The sequence below is a fragment of the Oncorhynchus mykiss genome, chromosome 15 (assembly GCF_057628025.1).
Source record: "Oncorhynchus mykiss isolate SJ-2025 chromosome 15, ASM5762802v1, whole genome shotgun sequence".
Classification (NCBI taxonomy): Eukaryota; Metazoa; Chordata; class Actinopteri; order Salmoniformes; family Salmonidae; genus Oncorhynchus; species Oncorhynchus mykiss.
In genome coordinates, this window is record NC_143036.1 from 20,580,389 (window position 1) to 20,596,551 (window position 16,163).

The 16,163-nt window shown below is 41.4% G+C and overlaps 1 protein-coding gene across 2 annotated transcripts in view; it reads right to left on the reverse strand.

Moving 5' to 3' along the window:
- Positions 1-16,163, reverse strand: part of gnal (G protein subunit alpha L) — a 66,685-nt gene that overhangs the window by 27,229 nt on the left and 23,293 nt on the right. For both annotated transcript variants that reach the window (XM_021562623.3, XM_021562624.3), the window contains exon 5: positions 5,580-5,677. In XM_021562623.3, coding sequence (XP_021418298.1) covers positions 5,580-5,677 — 98 coding nt within the window. The remainder of the gene's footprint in view (positions 1-5,579; positions 5,678-16,163) is intronic.

The window sequence follows — 16,163 nt, forward strand, 5'->3', positions numbered from 1 at the left end:
CACATCCACTGATATTTGTTTTTGGTCCGTTTAAGTTCGGTTCAGATTTTGTCCGGTCTAGACCAGCCTTGATTTGGTCCAATCATAGATGTCTATAAATTACTTATTTTCAACTTTCATTCAAAACCAAAATTGTCCAGGAAATACGTATTTTTTAACATTCGTTTAAGATGCCTTTTCAACGTACTGTAAAATGTGTTTTTTAACATCCGTTTAAGATGCCTTTTCAACGTACTGTAAAATGTGTATTTAAAACAATAGGGAAAATACCTTGAATTCAGAACTGAAATTGAACCCAACTTCAACGTCTGTAAAATCTGTCTTTTTAACGCCTGGGACTTACTGGGACTATTCCGGCCCTGCCTTGTACGGCAAATATTTGCATAGGAAACCTGATATTCCTGAGTTCATTGAGAAAACAAGCAATCGCACCCACTTCAACAAAATAAATATTTGATCTGAAGTTGAAATCTCAAGGCTGTGTTTTGATATTTTTCTTTTGTACAATGTAGGCTATACGTGTTTACCCAAAGTTCATACCAAACTCCCTGGATTACCAGAATTAAGGGTGAAATACAGCTGAGACAGAAACCTTAACTCAACTAAAGGCCTTATACCAACCTGGTTTAGGCAAGGAAAAACAAACTAGATTAACTAGGCTAGCCGGGAGAGCGAGCGACAGAGCGAGCGACAGCGAGAGAGGACAGAAAGAAAGTGAGAGAGGACAGAAAGAAAGCGAGAGAGGACAGAAAGAAAGCGAGAAAGGACAGAAAGAAAGCGAGAGAGGACAGAAAGAAAGCGAGAGAGGACAGAAAGAAAGCGAGAAAGGACAGAAAGAAAGCGAGAAAGGACAGAAAGAAAGAGAGAGAGGACAGAAAGAAAGCGAGAAAGGACAGAAAGAAAGAGAGAGAGGACAGAAAGAAAGCGAGAAAGGACAGAAAGAAAGCGAGAGAGGACAGAAAGAAAGCGAGAAAGGACAGAAAGAAAGAGAGAGAGGACAGAAAGAAAGCGAGAGAGGACAGAAAGAAAGAGAGAGAGAGGACAGAAAGAAAGCGAGAGAGGACAGAAAGAAAGCGAGAAAGGACAGAAAGAAAGCGAGAAAGGACAGAAAGAAAGCGAGAAAGGACAGAAAGAAAGCGAGAGAGGACAGAAAGAAAGAGAGAGAGGACAGAAAGAAAGCGAGAAAGGACAGAAAGAAAGCGAGAGAGGACAGAAAGAAAGAGACAGCGAGCGAGAGCGTGCGTGAGCGAGCGTTTGTGTATGCACAATGCTCTCCCCAGCTAGGAACAGAACAAGCAGTCAGAACAGGATTCCTATTGTGCTCCCACAGGACTATATTAAGGCCTTATCAGCCTGCAACATCAACAGTGTCCTCTGCTTGCTACTGCCCACTGAGCACACAAACCAGGATATGCAGCTAGCGCACACAGCTTTAGCGTGCTAGGCTAACGCTAACGTTTATCGTGCTAACGCTAAAGTTTTTGAGGTGGCGATGCTGTTGCTATTGTGGCGATGGTAGCTATTAAATACATAGCTACTTGAGCATCAGTGACATACTCGAGGGGAGTTGCTGTGTAGCTTTGAGAGTACACCATACGGTTGCTATGTGTATATTTGTATACATGTTGTTGTGGAAATTATGTTTTTATTTAGGAAAAACAAGGTTCAGACACACATGACATTTTCACACCAATCCATAGATCAGCAATAGTCCATAAGCAAGTCCAGTTATGAAACACAGCCCTCAGGGCCACCCCACCAAATCCATGCATAGAATGTACATAGTTGCCACCACTAATTAACAGTGCGAATATGCAAGATGTCTACAATGAAAAGTAAAAGAGCACAGTAAAAGTTGAAAGCATGAAACAAAAAGTTAAGAAGTTCAGTGAGTGTCAGGAATTCAATGTGCCATAAAGCACAAAAGTCTTAATAATTCTGCATATGCCAATTCTTATTTCTTTGTCTTACATTAACTATTGTGCTAGGTTGTTTTTATGCAAATTCAAACCTGAAGTCAGACGGGGTCCATTTCGACGAGCTTAAATCTCAGAGTTTTGTATATTAGGCTAAAGTAATCGACTAGCCTGAAGCTAACATTACCAGAGAGTAAGAGGAAGAGGACCCTCTGTGTACTTATGCTGCTATGATATCAGTTACTGAAATATACAGCAAGCTAATGGATAAACTCAATGGTACACAAACGACGGTGTGTCTAGATGCTAGCCTTCAAGCTACGGTACAGTATGCTCACAAATTACATAGTAATATCAGTTGTTTGGTGGTCGTTTTGTAAATGGCATTTAGGTCACTGTAGTTTCAATGCAGTGTGATACGCCTACAAACTGACCGTTTTCTGGGATTGATATACTAGGAAGTAAAGTAAATACGTAACACGATTGTTACTAAACAAGACACTTCCCAACATGTTGAGTCAATCTCCTGACAACACTCCAATGGATAAACAAAGTGGAATGAAACAAACTAGCCATTCCATGACATTTATGGGCTTTCAAAGGCACACAACGATGCATCAATGCACGGCCCAACGGCTTCGAACTGTACAACAGAACAGAACATTGAAATCAATTTAAATGAAACAGAAAACGGATCTCCCCCACCTCCCAAAAAAACCCTAGATGCACTATGTACAGTCTAAATGTACAATGTACAGTCGGTATTGATTGGCTTATAGGATTGTGGAATGTCAATATGGGCCTCCTCTTTGACACAAGCACTTGGATCTGCCGACTTGTCTATCTGCCCATAATCATTTAGAGTTTAAATTGGGGTTGAGAGATAGCAGCGGCTAACTGAAAAAAAAAAAAAAAAAACTGATGTGATATTGCTAAATCTACCTTTAAAGCTAAACAAAGTGAGCGGACTAGAAGAAACACGCTATCATGCTAGCTACGGCTAAATGGACAGGAACAGGAAGTTGAAATGCCAGCTTGTGCTAACTTAGCGCTAACCATCAGTTATGGGCCCTCACAGATGGCAGTTTCCTCCTCCTAGCCCAATGGGTGTCAATGGAAACGAGATAGCCGGTGAGCAGTTGAACATGGATACAGTGGAGCTACTGTGCGTCATGGCATTGAGCGATATGTGCGTGCGCACACACAGACACACACTCAGCCAGAGCAAACACTCAGATGGGTGTGTGTCTGCCTTCAGTAAGGCTCAGCATAATGGGTGACTTCCTGGGAGAGGAACAACAAGGGGGTCTGACGTCACATATTTCACTCCACTCGACACAACCCGCTGCCATGTACAGAATGACTGGAGATTAGAAGGAGGACAACTTGTTTGTATTTCACAGTATTTGCCAGGGGTATAATACACTGCTTCACAGCAAAGAGGGGAGCACAAACAGAGACTAGACCGTGGTAAGCCAAGTGGCGTCCGTAGCGCTTTTCCTAACCAAAGGAGTGCTTCTCATTCAAGCACATCATCGACAACAACATGTATGTTGCATAATATGTATGTTGCATAATGGGCTGTACCGTCGCCTATGGAAATGGTATGGTTATTAATGAGGGTCAAATAAACACCAAATAAGGGGTCGTGTTCTGCGAAGTGCACACAAAAAAAGTGTATACACATATAGTACCAGTCAAATGTTTGGACACACCTACTCATTAAAGGGTTTCTTTATTGTTAATATTTTCTACATTGTAGAATAATAGTAAAGACATCAAAACTATGAAATAACACATTTGGAATCATGTAGTAACCAAAAAAATGTTAAATCAAAATATATTTTATATTTTGATTATTCAAAAGTAGCCACCCTTTGCCTTGATGATAGCTTTGCACACTCTTGGCATTCTCTCAACCAGCTTCACATAGAATGCTTTTCCAACAGTCTTGAAGGAGTTCCCACACATGCTGAGCACTTGTTGGCTGCTTTTCCTTCAATCTGCAGTCCAACTCATCCCAAACCATCTCAATTGGGTTGAGGTTGGGTGATTGTGAAGGCCAGGTCATCTGATACAGCACTCCATCACTCTCATTCTTGGTCAAATCGCCCTTACACAGCATGGCCGTGTGTGTTGGGGCATTGTCCTGTTGAAAAACAAATGATAGTCCCACTAAGCGCAAACCAGATGGGATGGCATATCGCTGCAGAATGCTGTAGTGGTTTCTTTGCAGCAATTCGACCATGAGGCCTGATTCAAGCAGTCTCCTCTGAACAGTTGATGTTGTGATGTGTCTGCTACTTCAACTCTGTGGAGCATTTATTTGGGATGCAATTTCTGAGGCTGGTAACTCTAATGAACTTATCCTCTGCAGCAGAGGTAACTCTGGGTCTTCCTTTCCTGTGGCGGTCCTCATGAGAACCAGTTTCATCATAGCGCTTGATGGTTTATGTGACTGCACTTGTAGAAACTTTCAAAGTTCTTGAAATGTTCCAGATTAAGACATGAAGGTCGGTCAAAGTAATGATGGACTGTTGTTTCTCTTTACTTATTTGAACTGTTTTTGTCATAATATGGACTTGGTCTTTTACCAAATAGGGCCATCTTCTCACAACACAACTGATTGGCTCAAAAGTATTGGGAAGGAAAGAAATCCCACGAATTAACTTAAGGCACACCTGTTAATTGAAATGCATTCCAGGTGACTACCTCATGAAGCTGGTTGAGAGAATGCCAAGAATGTGCAAAGCTGTCATCAAGGCAAAGGGTGGCTACTTTGAAGAATCTCAAATAAAATCTATTTTGATTGGTTTACTACATGATTACTACATGATTCCATATGTGTTATTTCATAGTTTTGATGTCTTATTCTACAATGTAGAAAATAGTACAATAAAGAAAAACCCTGAAATGAGTAAGTGTGTCCAAACTTTTGACTGGTAGTGTATACACACCCGCGCTCAAACACACACACACAGACACAAACGCCTAAAACATAAATCTCTATTAAATCTCTAAGGAGCACCTCTGAGGACTTGGGTGCTTATGTGAGGTCTAAAAGGACAAATCAAAATGCCGTGAGGGTCCAGGACACATGAGGAGAGTCAACGGAGACACGTCATTGGCTGAGAAAGCAACCAGGGCTGTGATTGGATGGAAACCACAGAACTCTTCTAGCGCTGTATGATCTTAATTGGATCAACGTTGAGAACTTTCCCTTACTAAATATGTATCAACTCCTACAAAAAGATCCATTAATTATAATCCACATTTCCTGTTGCTGCAGGATTATTTTCCTGCTGAAGAAAAATAGCTCAAATTAAGTTACTACATCTTTCATTAAAGAGGATGCTTGAGTAACACTCATGCACACACACACAATGGATATTCTCACCCGTAACACAACTGGACAGGCTTAATTGAAGTTGCACTATGTAGAAATCGCTTCTCCATTTCCTGGTTGATAAAATTTTAATAGTTTGCATGCAACGTCAGTGGAGAGATGGGGAGTCCACAGGGACAAGAGAGAGGGGAGATAGGATGAGGACTGGGGGAGAATGATTGGGATGGAGGATGAAAGAGGCAACGAGGGATGGATGGAGAAAGAAGGATGAGATGGGAGAAAGGGAGGGCACGAGGGATGGGGGGGAGGTTACTCACTACTGTGCGCAGTCGATGAGCTGGTACTCGTTGGAGCGCTCGAAGCACGCCTTCACGCCTTCATCGTCCCAGAGCTGCTTGGCATGTTCGAAGAACTCCTGTTTTTCCACCAATGAAAATAAGAGTGAAGAACAGAGAGGGTTAGGAGGAGGAGAGACACGTGACAGCCCAGGGAGAAACCTGTGTTGTCAAAGCAGAGTGTCTTCAACAGGGAATTTTGTTTAAGACAAGAGAGCCAACTTATCGTCACTTTTGAGTTCCATGTATATTTGCATGATAGATTTAAGTACATTTCATGTAAGTGCCCTCTGTAGCAGCAGGTTAGATGATCACAAGTGTCTTCCATCATATATTATTCACGTGTTGCACCACGTGAAAAGTGAAAAGATTGGTCGTAAGGGATGAAATAAAATAAAACCAAGGTGGAAAACGTCTGATCCATTCACAGCGTGAACACAAAAACAAGAAAAAGGGGGGTAAAAATGATACCGCTCGCAGAAAAAGAGCATCCCCATAATTACCAATTCAATGAGGGGCTAGTGAGTGGAGGAGCAGTCTATGGCTTGTAAGGACAGAAGGTGTGTGGTGGAGGAGGTTGGGAAGGGAACTTGTAATATGAGGACAGGGCTAATCTCACATGATACCGGTGGCTTTTAGAGAGCCAGAGAGACATACTGTATAAAGATTAACTTTTAATATCCAAACCGAGAAAGACAAGACAATAAAATGCTGAACTTTTAGGGAGAAACCAGCGCTAAAATCCAAAACACTTTTTTGGACAACACAAACACACTGTTCGCTGTCTTCTGCCTCAGAAGTATACCAATAGGAAAGAGGGAGGGAGGGAGAAGGGAGGGATGATTGGAGGCAGGAAGACGAACAGAGGAGAGGGAGGTTCTGAGAAACAGGCTCGTTCCTTAGAGAGTCGAGAGATGGGTATAAAATAATTAGTCCCCTGGTGGGGTCATCACATAATAACCACAACACAGGCAAACAAATGGCAACAGACACTCAAAACAAACTCAAATGCTAAACAGGGCTTGACATTAACTTTTTTATCTACTTGTCCATCGAACAAGTTAGGACCGATTTATCACTTTCGAAAGTCCCTTGTCCCAACAAGCTCACTTGTCCCAATCACCCCAAAGGTTTGCTAAAATGGTGACATTACTTCTCAACACCCAATTTTGAGAGACGGTTTTACAACCGGAGTATGAAGCATTGGTTTCATCAACTCTCTCCCCCTCCCCGGCAACAGCACACTGGCTCGTACGCAGTTGATGCCAACACCATGACTTTTCCAGGATTTTCTTTGCTGACCTAAAATTTGTTATAACTGGGTAAATAACTCACTAACTAGCAATGAAAATCAACAAATGTGCACACGTGGCTCGCTTTGATCTCAAAAACGTATGTCAGACTAGAGGTTGACCGATTAATTGGAATGGCCTATTAATTAGGGCCGATTTCAAGTTTTCATAACAATTGGAAATCTGTATTTTTGGACACCGATTTGGCCAATTTAAAAAATAGATATATTTTTTTTACACCTTTATTTAATCTTTATTTAACTAGGCAAGTCAGTTAAGAACACATTCTTATTTTCAATGACGGACTAGGAACAGTGGGTTAACTGCCTCGTTCAGGGGCAGAACGACAGATTTTTACCTTGTCAGCTCAGGGATTCAATCTTGCAAACTTACAGTTAACTAGTCCAACGCTCTAACCACCTGATTACATTGCACTCCACGAGGAGATTGCCTGTTATGCGACTGCAGTAAGCCAAGGTAAGTTGCTAGCTAGCATTAAACTTATCTTATAAAAAACAATCAATCAATCATAATCACTAGTTAAACTAGTAATATCATCAACCATGTGTAGTTATCAATACACAGAAGTATATATTTTTTAAACCTAAAAATAAAAGAAATCCAGGTCACCAGGTGAAATTGTGTCACTTATCTTGTGTTCATTGCACGTAGAGTCAGTGTATATGCAACAGTTTGGGCCGCCTAATTTGCCAGAATGTTACTTAATTATGACATAACATTGAAGGTTGTGCAATGTAACAGGAATATTTAGACTTAGGGATGCCACCCATTAAGATAAAATACGGAACGGTTCCGTATTTCACTGAAAGAATAAACGTATTGTTTTCGAGATGATAGTTTCCGGATTCGACTATATTAATGACCTAAGGCTAGTATTTCTGTGTGTCATTATTTTATAATTAAGTCTATGATTTGATATTTGATAGCGCAGTCTGACTGAGCGATGGTAGGCACCAGCAGGCTCGTAAGCATTCATTCAAACAGCACGTTCGTGCGTTTGCCAGCAGCTGTTTATGACTTCAAGCATTGAGCTGTTTATGACTTCAAGCCTATCAACTCCCGAGATTAGGCTGGTGTAACCGAAGTGAAATGGCTAGCTAGTTAGCGGGGTGCGCGCTAATAGTGTTTCAAACGTCACTCACTCAGACTTGGAGTGGTTATTTCCCTTGCTCTGCATAGGTAACGCTGCTTTGAGGGTGGCTGTTGTCGTTGTGTTCCTGGTTCGAGCCCAGGTAGGAGCGAGGAGAGGAACGGAAGCTATACTGTTACACTGGCAATGCTATAGTGCCTATGAGAACATCCAATAGTCAAAGGTTAATGAAATACAAATGGTATAGAGAGAAATAGTCCTATAATTCCTATAATAACTACAACCTAAAACTTCTTACCTGGGAATATTGAAGACTCATGTTAAAAGGAACCACCAGCTTTCATATGTTCTCATGTTCTGAGCAAGGAACTTAAAACGTTAGCTTTCTTACATGACACATATTGCACATTTACTTTCTTCTCCAACACTTTGTTTTTGCATTATTTAAACCAAATTGAACATGTTTCATTATTTATTTGAGGCTAAATTGATTTTATTGATGTATTATATTAAGTTAAAATAAGTGTTCATTCAGTATTGTTGTAATTGCCATTATTACAAATAAATAAATAAATAAATAAATAAATAAATAAAGTCGATTAATCGGTATCGGCTTTTTTTGGTCCTCCAATAAATCGGTATCGGCGTTGAAAAATCATAATCGATCGACCTCTAGTCACGAATTCATGATTGAACGTGACTGCATGATTGAAAGACTGCTCGTGCCTGTCAATGAAGGCCTACAATAAATTTTACTGCGATGCGCTCTGCAAAGATTGGGAGGACAAATGGCGCTGGAGAACGTAGAGGTTTTACGTGCCCCCAGCCGATTGTTTTTTGTTTGTTTATTTGCAGCTTATTTTTTACTTATTTTGTGCATAATGTTGCCACTACCATCTCTTATGACCGAAAATAACTTCTAGACATCAGGACTGCGATTACTCAGCACAGACTAGAAAATCATTTTTTTCCTTTCATGACTCTGACGAGCCCGACGAAGGATACACTGCTTTCTCGGAACAGGCCACGATCCCTGTGATCTGTGTGAAGAGGAGGCAGAGAAAGAGGGGCCGAAGGTCAGGCTGCTATTTGAGAATTAATAGGCGATTGAATAAACCCCCACTTCCCTGCAATCTGCTAGCAAACGTGCAGTCTTTGGAGAATAAAATCGACGAGTTACGCGGAAAATTAAACTACCAACTGGACATTAAAAACTGTAACATCTTATGCTTCATCGAGTCGTGGCTGAATGATGACAATATCAACATACAGCTGGCTGGTTATATGATGTACCGGCAGGATAGAACAGAAAAATGCGAAAGGCCCAGTACATCACTGGGGCCAAGCTTCCTGCCATCCAGGATCTCTATACCAGGCGGTGTCAGAGGAAGGCCCTAAAAATTGTCAAAGACTCCAGCCATCCTAGTCATAGACTATTCTCTCTACTACCGCACGGCAAGCGGGTACCGGAGCGCCAAGTCTAGGTCCAAGAGGCTTCTTAACAGCTTCTACCTCCAAGCCATAGGACTCCTGAACATCTAGTCAAATAGCTCCCCAGACTATTTGCAGTGCCCCCCCGCACCTCAACTAACCAGTGCCCCCGCACATTGACACTGTATCGGTACCCCCCTGTATATAGTCTCACTATTGTACTGCTGCTCTTTAATTACTTGTTACTTTTATCTCTTATTCTTATCCGTAATTTTTTGAAACTGCATTGTTCATTAGGGGCTCGTAAGTAAGCATTACACCTGTTGTATTTGGCGCATGTGACTAATAGAATTTGATTTGAACATGTCGCACTTTGATCCGATTCTGACCGGGGTAGCCACATTTTTGATATTGTGATGTGTTTTTTTTACTTGTCCATTCAGACATCTTAAATATATAATCTGCTATAAGGTCAATTTTGATAAAAGCAAAATCTTACCGTTGTCGGTCTTTGACCATCATACCATCAAGCACAAGTTTCCTTTTAGATGGTCGCCTATGGGCTTCACATATTTGGGCATAATGGTGGATGGTAATCTGAACAACCTCTATAAACTCAATCTGGCCAGTTTGTTGCAAAAGGTGGAGGGTGACCTTTGTAAATGGATGGACTTACCTCTCACTCTACTGGGTAGAATCAATGTAATTAAAATGAATGTCCTGCCCAGATTTCTATATCTGTTTCAATCTCTCCCTATCCCTGTTCCCGCAGCATTTTTTTTCCTCTCTCGACAAGCTGACCAGACGGTTTATCTGGCACGGCAAAACCCCTAGGGTTGGCCTGGATAAACTGACTCTTGATTACAGTCAAGGGGGCTTAAACCTCCCCAATTTTAGAATGTACTACTGGGCTGCACAGTCTAGGTTTCTGGCTCAGAGGTTTGACAATGGTCCCTCTCCCTCATGGTTGAACATTGAAAAGCTTGAGGTAAATGATGACACTGGGGCAGAATTGTTTTACAAATGGGACAGAAAATCTATAAAAGCCATCACAGGCAACCCTTTAATCATACATTCTGTCCTGGCATGGTGCAAACTACCTGAGCTGTTCGGACGAGGGGGATTCCTTTCCCCTAAAACCCCTTTATGGAACAATAGATTGATCCCTATGTTTTTCCAGAATAGTAACTTTAGACCATGGTCTGATAAGTGGATCACTCTTCTGGAACATTGTTACGAGGAGGGAGTTCTTATGTCTTTTGATCAGCTGAAACAGAAATACCACTTGCCTAACAGGGACTTCTTTAGCTACCTACAACTACGAAACTTTATTAGGGTGACTCTCAAGGGACAATGGAACCTACCTAAGATGTCACCTATTGAACAACTCTGCCACGCAGACCAACCACTGTTCAAGACCATTTCCCGTGTATACGATGCTCTTATGTCAGGACTAACACTGCCTGGGCTAGATAAACCCCGACTTAGATGGGAAAAAGATCTGGATATTGATCTTGATGAGGATCTATGGAGTGACCTATGCAGGGATGGTGTTACATCCACATTGAACTCCAGATACAGACTGATCCAGTTTAATTTCCTCCATCAGCTCTATATCACCCCATCTAGACTGCACAAGTTCAACCCATATATCTCCTCCCTATGTTTTAGATGTGGCTCAGATGAAGGAACGTTCCTCCATTCCACTTGGCAGTGGTCAAAACTACACGGTTTCTGGCAGGGGGTATGGGATACCATATCCTCAATTCACGGGGTTGCATTCCCTTTAGACCCGGAGGTCTGTCTACTGGGCAACTTTACTAACACCAATCTTAGGCAAAGCCATACTATAAAGCGAACAGAAATATTGCTAGCGATTGCCAAGAAATGTATTGCCTTGAAATGGAAATTGGATTCCTCCCTGCCAGTTGCAATGTGGCTATCGGAAGTTAATAGTTGTATCCCTTTGGAGAAAATCACTTACTGCTTGAGGAATAAGTTAAAGACATTTTACAGAATTTGGCAACCTTTTATTGACCATATGGAGATTCTCCCCCCACATCTCATTGATCGAATCTCTATATAATCCTCACATAATGTTTCACACGTAATGTATAATATGCAGCCTACGGCAGGTGATCCAATGTCTCATTTTTTTCTTTCTTATATATATATAAATAAATAAATAAATAAATAAATAATCTGCTTGTCCAACAATTTGTTTTAATTGACCCAGACAAGTGCTAATGTCAAGGCCTGCTAAAGTCGCTGACGCCGATGCAACCGATCCAACCGATGCAACCGATCCAAATGTAGCATGCAATTCACTCACATTTTTTCCTCATATTACATTCTTTCTATCGTCCAATTGTTATTTTTTTATTTTATTTTGTGACAACTGATGCTTTCTCTCCTTTAGTGTTGAACTGCATGTATCTGTTGATAGTCATTAATCTACAAGTAATTCTGCATGCTGAACAACCCAAAGCAATTTTCACTGTTCAGTAGCCTAGTCAAACTGCGCACTGTGCCCAGCTTCGCAGGCTGAACAGCGCAAGATAGGTGGCCTGTTCCTGATCTTGCACATCTGTGTTGCACCCCAAAATGGCTTGTGTGATATTAGGCTTTATTAGTTGAGTGACAACCTATATTATTTGCTAGGTTATTATTATCTATGTGTCGTTGAAAATGATATTTTACTGTAATTAAAAGTAAGCTATCGAAGACAACTCATCTGGCTATACCTGCTGATCAGGACTTACAATATATTTTATTTTGATTGTTCAGGTTTACCATAGGCAATAGTTTTGGTAGTTTTGCTTTAAACAAATCAGTGTATATGCTATATCAGTGTAAAGCTTATAATTTCATAATGGGGAACACAATCACTTTTGCAAGGGCACACTGCATGGCCGAAGGGAGAGAAGATCACTTCATTAAAAATTCCAAACAGTCAAAACAATTAGATTTTGAGATGGGGGTGTGCTATATATTCATATGTCATAGCTCATTTGTAAACAAATATTTACATATAGTGGGTGATGGTGATTTCAGAACCAAAGTAGGGGGGACAAGAAAAACATTGCCCCCCCCTAATCTTATTGGTAGTGGGTTGGTAGATCCCTAGTCTACCTTATAGCTCAGATCAGTTGCCTACATAGTACATACACCATAGACATTGTTTTCCCAATTCATAGACACACACACACACAGCTCAGAGAGGCCTAGCTCATGAGCTCCATCAGAAGCAGATGTTAATGTACAATGGAAAATGTGTTTATGCAACAAATGTTAGTGCATCGAATCATATCGCATCGATTCGTTCTCTAATCAAAACGAATTGCACAAAATATAAATGCAACCATAAAGGTTTTACTGAGTTAGTTACTATAAGGAAATCAGTTAATTGAAATAAAATGTATTAGGCCCTAATTTGTGGATTTCACATAACTGGGCAGGGGCGCAGCCATGGGTGGGCATAGGCCCACCCACTTGGGAGCCAGGCCAAGCCAATCAAATGTACTTTTTCCCCACAAAAGGGATTCATTACAAACAGAAATACTCCTCAGTTTTATCAGCTGTCCAGGTGACTGGTCTCAGACGATCCCACAGGTGAAGAAGTCATATGTGGATGTCATGGCTGGAATGGTTACACGTTGTCTGCGGTTGTGATGCCGGCTGGACATACTGTCAAATTCTCTAAAATGACATTGGTAGAGAAATTAACATTCAATTCTCTGGCAACAGCTCTGGTGCAACAGCTCTGGTGGACATTCCTGCAGTCACCATGCCAATTGTGCGCTCCCTCAAAACTTGAGACATCTGTAGCATTGTGTTGTGTAACACATTTTAGAGTGGCCTTTTATTGTCCCCCGCACAAGGTGCACCTATATAATGATCATGCTGTTTAATCCGCTTATTGATGTGCCACAGCTGTCAGGTGGATGGATTAGCTTGTCAAAGGAGAAATGCTCATGAACAGCGATGTGAACAAATGTGTGCACAACATTTGAGAGAAATAAGCTTTTTGTGCTTATGGAACATTTCTGGGATATTTTATTTCTTGCTCATGAAACATGGGACCAACAATTTACATGTTGTGTTTATATGTTTTGTTCAGTATAAAACGTATCGTTCCTGTATCATATCAGAGCCCATCTATCTAGAAACTTATCGATTGGTCTTAAAAGGAAAAGATGGACATCCCTACTATCTACCATGTGTCAACCATTCCCCAGAAACCCAACACAGTAGGAGGGCATTTAGTCATATTGTCATAGTTTACTTTCATCGGTGGTAGAGAAAGGTTTTCAACACGCACGCCTCAAAGCTGCCATCAGAGGGAAAACAAAACATCCTTCCACACACTGGAATGTGCAAATTGCAAGAAAAAATTCCTACATAGTTCCTATGATATTTCATAAATAAAAAAACGCTCCAAAAACGGCTTACTAAGCGTCACTTATCAGGTTTAATGTCTCCACTGAAATATAGCTCTGTATATGACCACAACCGCACCTCTCGGACTTCCTCTTTGCCTCCATTAGTCCCAGGTGACATTTTGATGTACTGACCCAGCAGAGTCGCTCTCTCCACAAAGCAGAGTCTGGATGTCTCGCTCTCTCCACAAAGCAGAGTGTGGATCTCTTTCTCCACATGCAAAGCAGAGTCAGGATCTCTCGTTCTCCACAAAGCAGAGTGCGTCTGCCAGGGCAGTTTCCTAGTCAAGGCTGATGATCTTACCGCGGGAACAGGAAGTTGATAAGCGGAGAGGAGGAAAGAAGCGGGAGGACACAGAGCCAGTTCATATGCAATGCTGCCTGTATCAGAAGATACAGGGATGTTGCTTTAATGTGTGCCATGTAATTATGTTACAGCAACACTAAGCCAGGTTCTATCAGTCTTGTGACTGAGGAAAATTATATGTTTTTTCCCAAATTAATGAGTTATTACTTGCACTGGACCAAAACAGGGAGCACAATGAGGGTGCTCTAAAATGTTTTAGAACTACTAATTCCAAGTGACAAACACCCAGCCCATCTGTTTCTAAAATTTTGTCAAATTGTTTTTGACATAGCAAGTGAATGATCAAGCATTGTGGAGTGTAGAAATGAGGGGGTACCCAGCCTAGTTAGATCCATCTAAAAACTAAATGACTTTGGTCTGCGTTTAGACAGGCAGCCCAATTCTGATATTTTTTTCACGAAAATATCTTTTGACCAATCAGATCAGCTCTGAAAAAGATCTGATGTGAAAAGATCTAATGCGATTGATTGGTCAAAAGACCAATTAGTAGAAAAAATATCAGAATTGTGCTGCCTGTCTAAACACTGTTTATGAAATCCAAATTTACACCAGTTTAAATTGCTGGAAAAAAACCTGAGCTAAAAACAAAGGAACTGTAAAGAACGTATGTAGCCTGTGGCAGGCAGCATATCACAGGGCTGGGGATCACTAAAGCGGCTCTGTGGGTCCCCACAGTCAAAACTCACAAGGCCCAACACTGAGCCCTGGGGAACATCTGGTGACACAAAAACACATTAACAAAACCCTGATGCCCATTTAACCAGTATGTCCTTCACTGTACCTAGGCCTTCATTAGCGATGAAGCAATGGCAAAAAGAGTAATTAGGAGTGTGTTAAACAGAGCTAGTCCTGTGCCAAGGAGCTTTGGCTAATGGCGTCCCTGGCTACTTTGGGGCTTCCTCCAGTCCCTCCACACCGCTACCCTAGTTATCAACACTCCCCCTTGTATACCCTCCAGTGGATCAGTGAGGGAGATTGTGCTAGGATACCACTGTCTTTAGTGCCACAACATTTGAGCTCCCAGGGCAGGGTCTCAATCTATGGCGTGTTTGTTCATTTTTAGGGCCACAGTTCTGTCCAGGTGGGTGCTAAGTGATGGGTTAGGCAGGGTTCAGGCAGTGTCTGTGGTCTGGTACCTGACCTAGAACCCAGGAAGGCTGTTTTCACTGGAGATGTTCCATTCAAAACAAGTGTGTGTGGGGGTGGTTGGAGGGAGGGGGGGGGGGGTTACTAGCCGTGTCTTCTGCAACACTTTAACAATGTTATGGTAACTTTCACAGACAAATCTAAATTCTGGTGAGACGACATCCTCAGCCATGTATAACAAGTAATGAGCACACTTACAATGAAATAAAAAGCCTTTTTGGAAGCCTGCCTGTCAGCTACGGTTTGCTGTCACTAAACGCTCAATTAAATGTTCAAGTTTTTCAGTTGTTTGTGCGTATGGATGCAGGGTTGAATACAATTGTATGCATGTTCCATAAAACTCACATTGCAATTTCCACATTGTTAGTCATGGCCATCCTTTTTTGAATGAGATGGTTCATCAACTTTATGAAAACAACATCAAAACAAGAAGTCCCAAGAACAACTCCCTTGAATGAATTTCTGCTCAGAAACCAAATTTCAGAGTACATTCAGACAAAGAATTCTTAGATATATTTGTCAACCCACAGCTATGCATTATGCAATTTCTCAGGAATCCCACTCTATCACAGAGCCTGCTTTTCTGCCCCAGGTTTAGCTTTCCTGTCACACATAAAGCTACGATGAGTCATCAACAAAATGAAGAGGATATTTTTAGCTCCTAATAGTTCTCGAACACAACACACACCCTCAGACAAAACCGTCAGGGGAGACATAATGCTGGTCAAAACGCCAGCAAGGCATGATCCTGCGTCTCTCAGATACGTCCTGTTACACTTC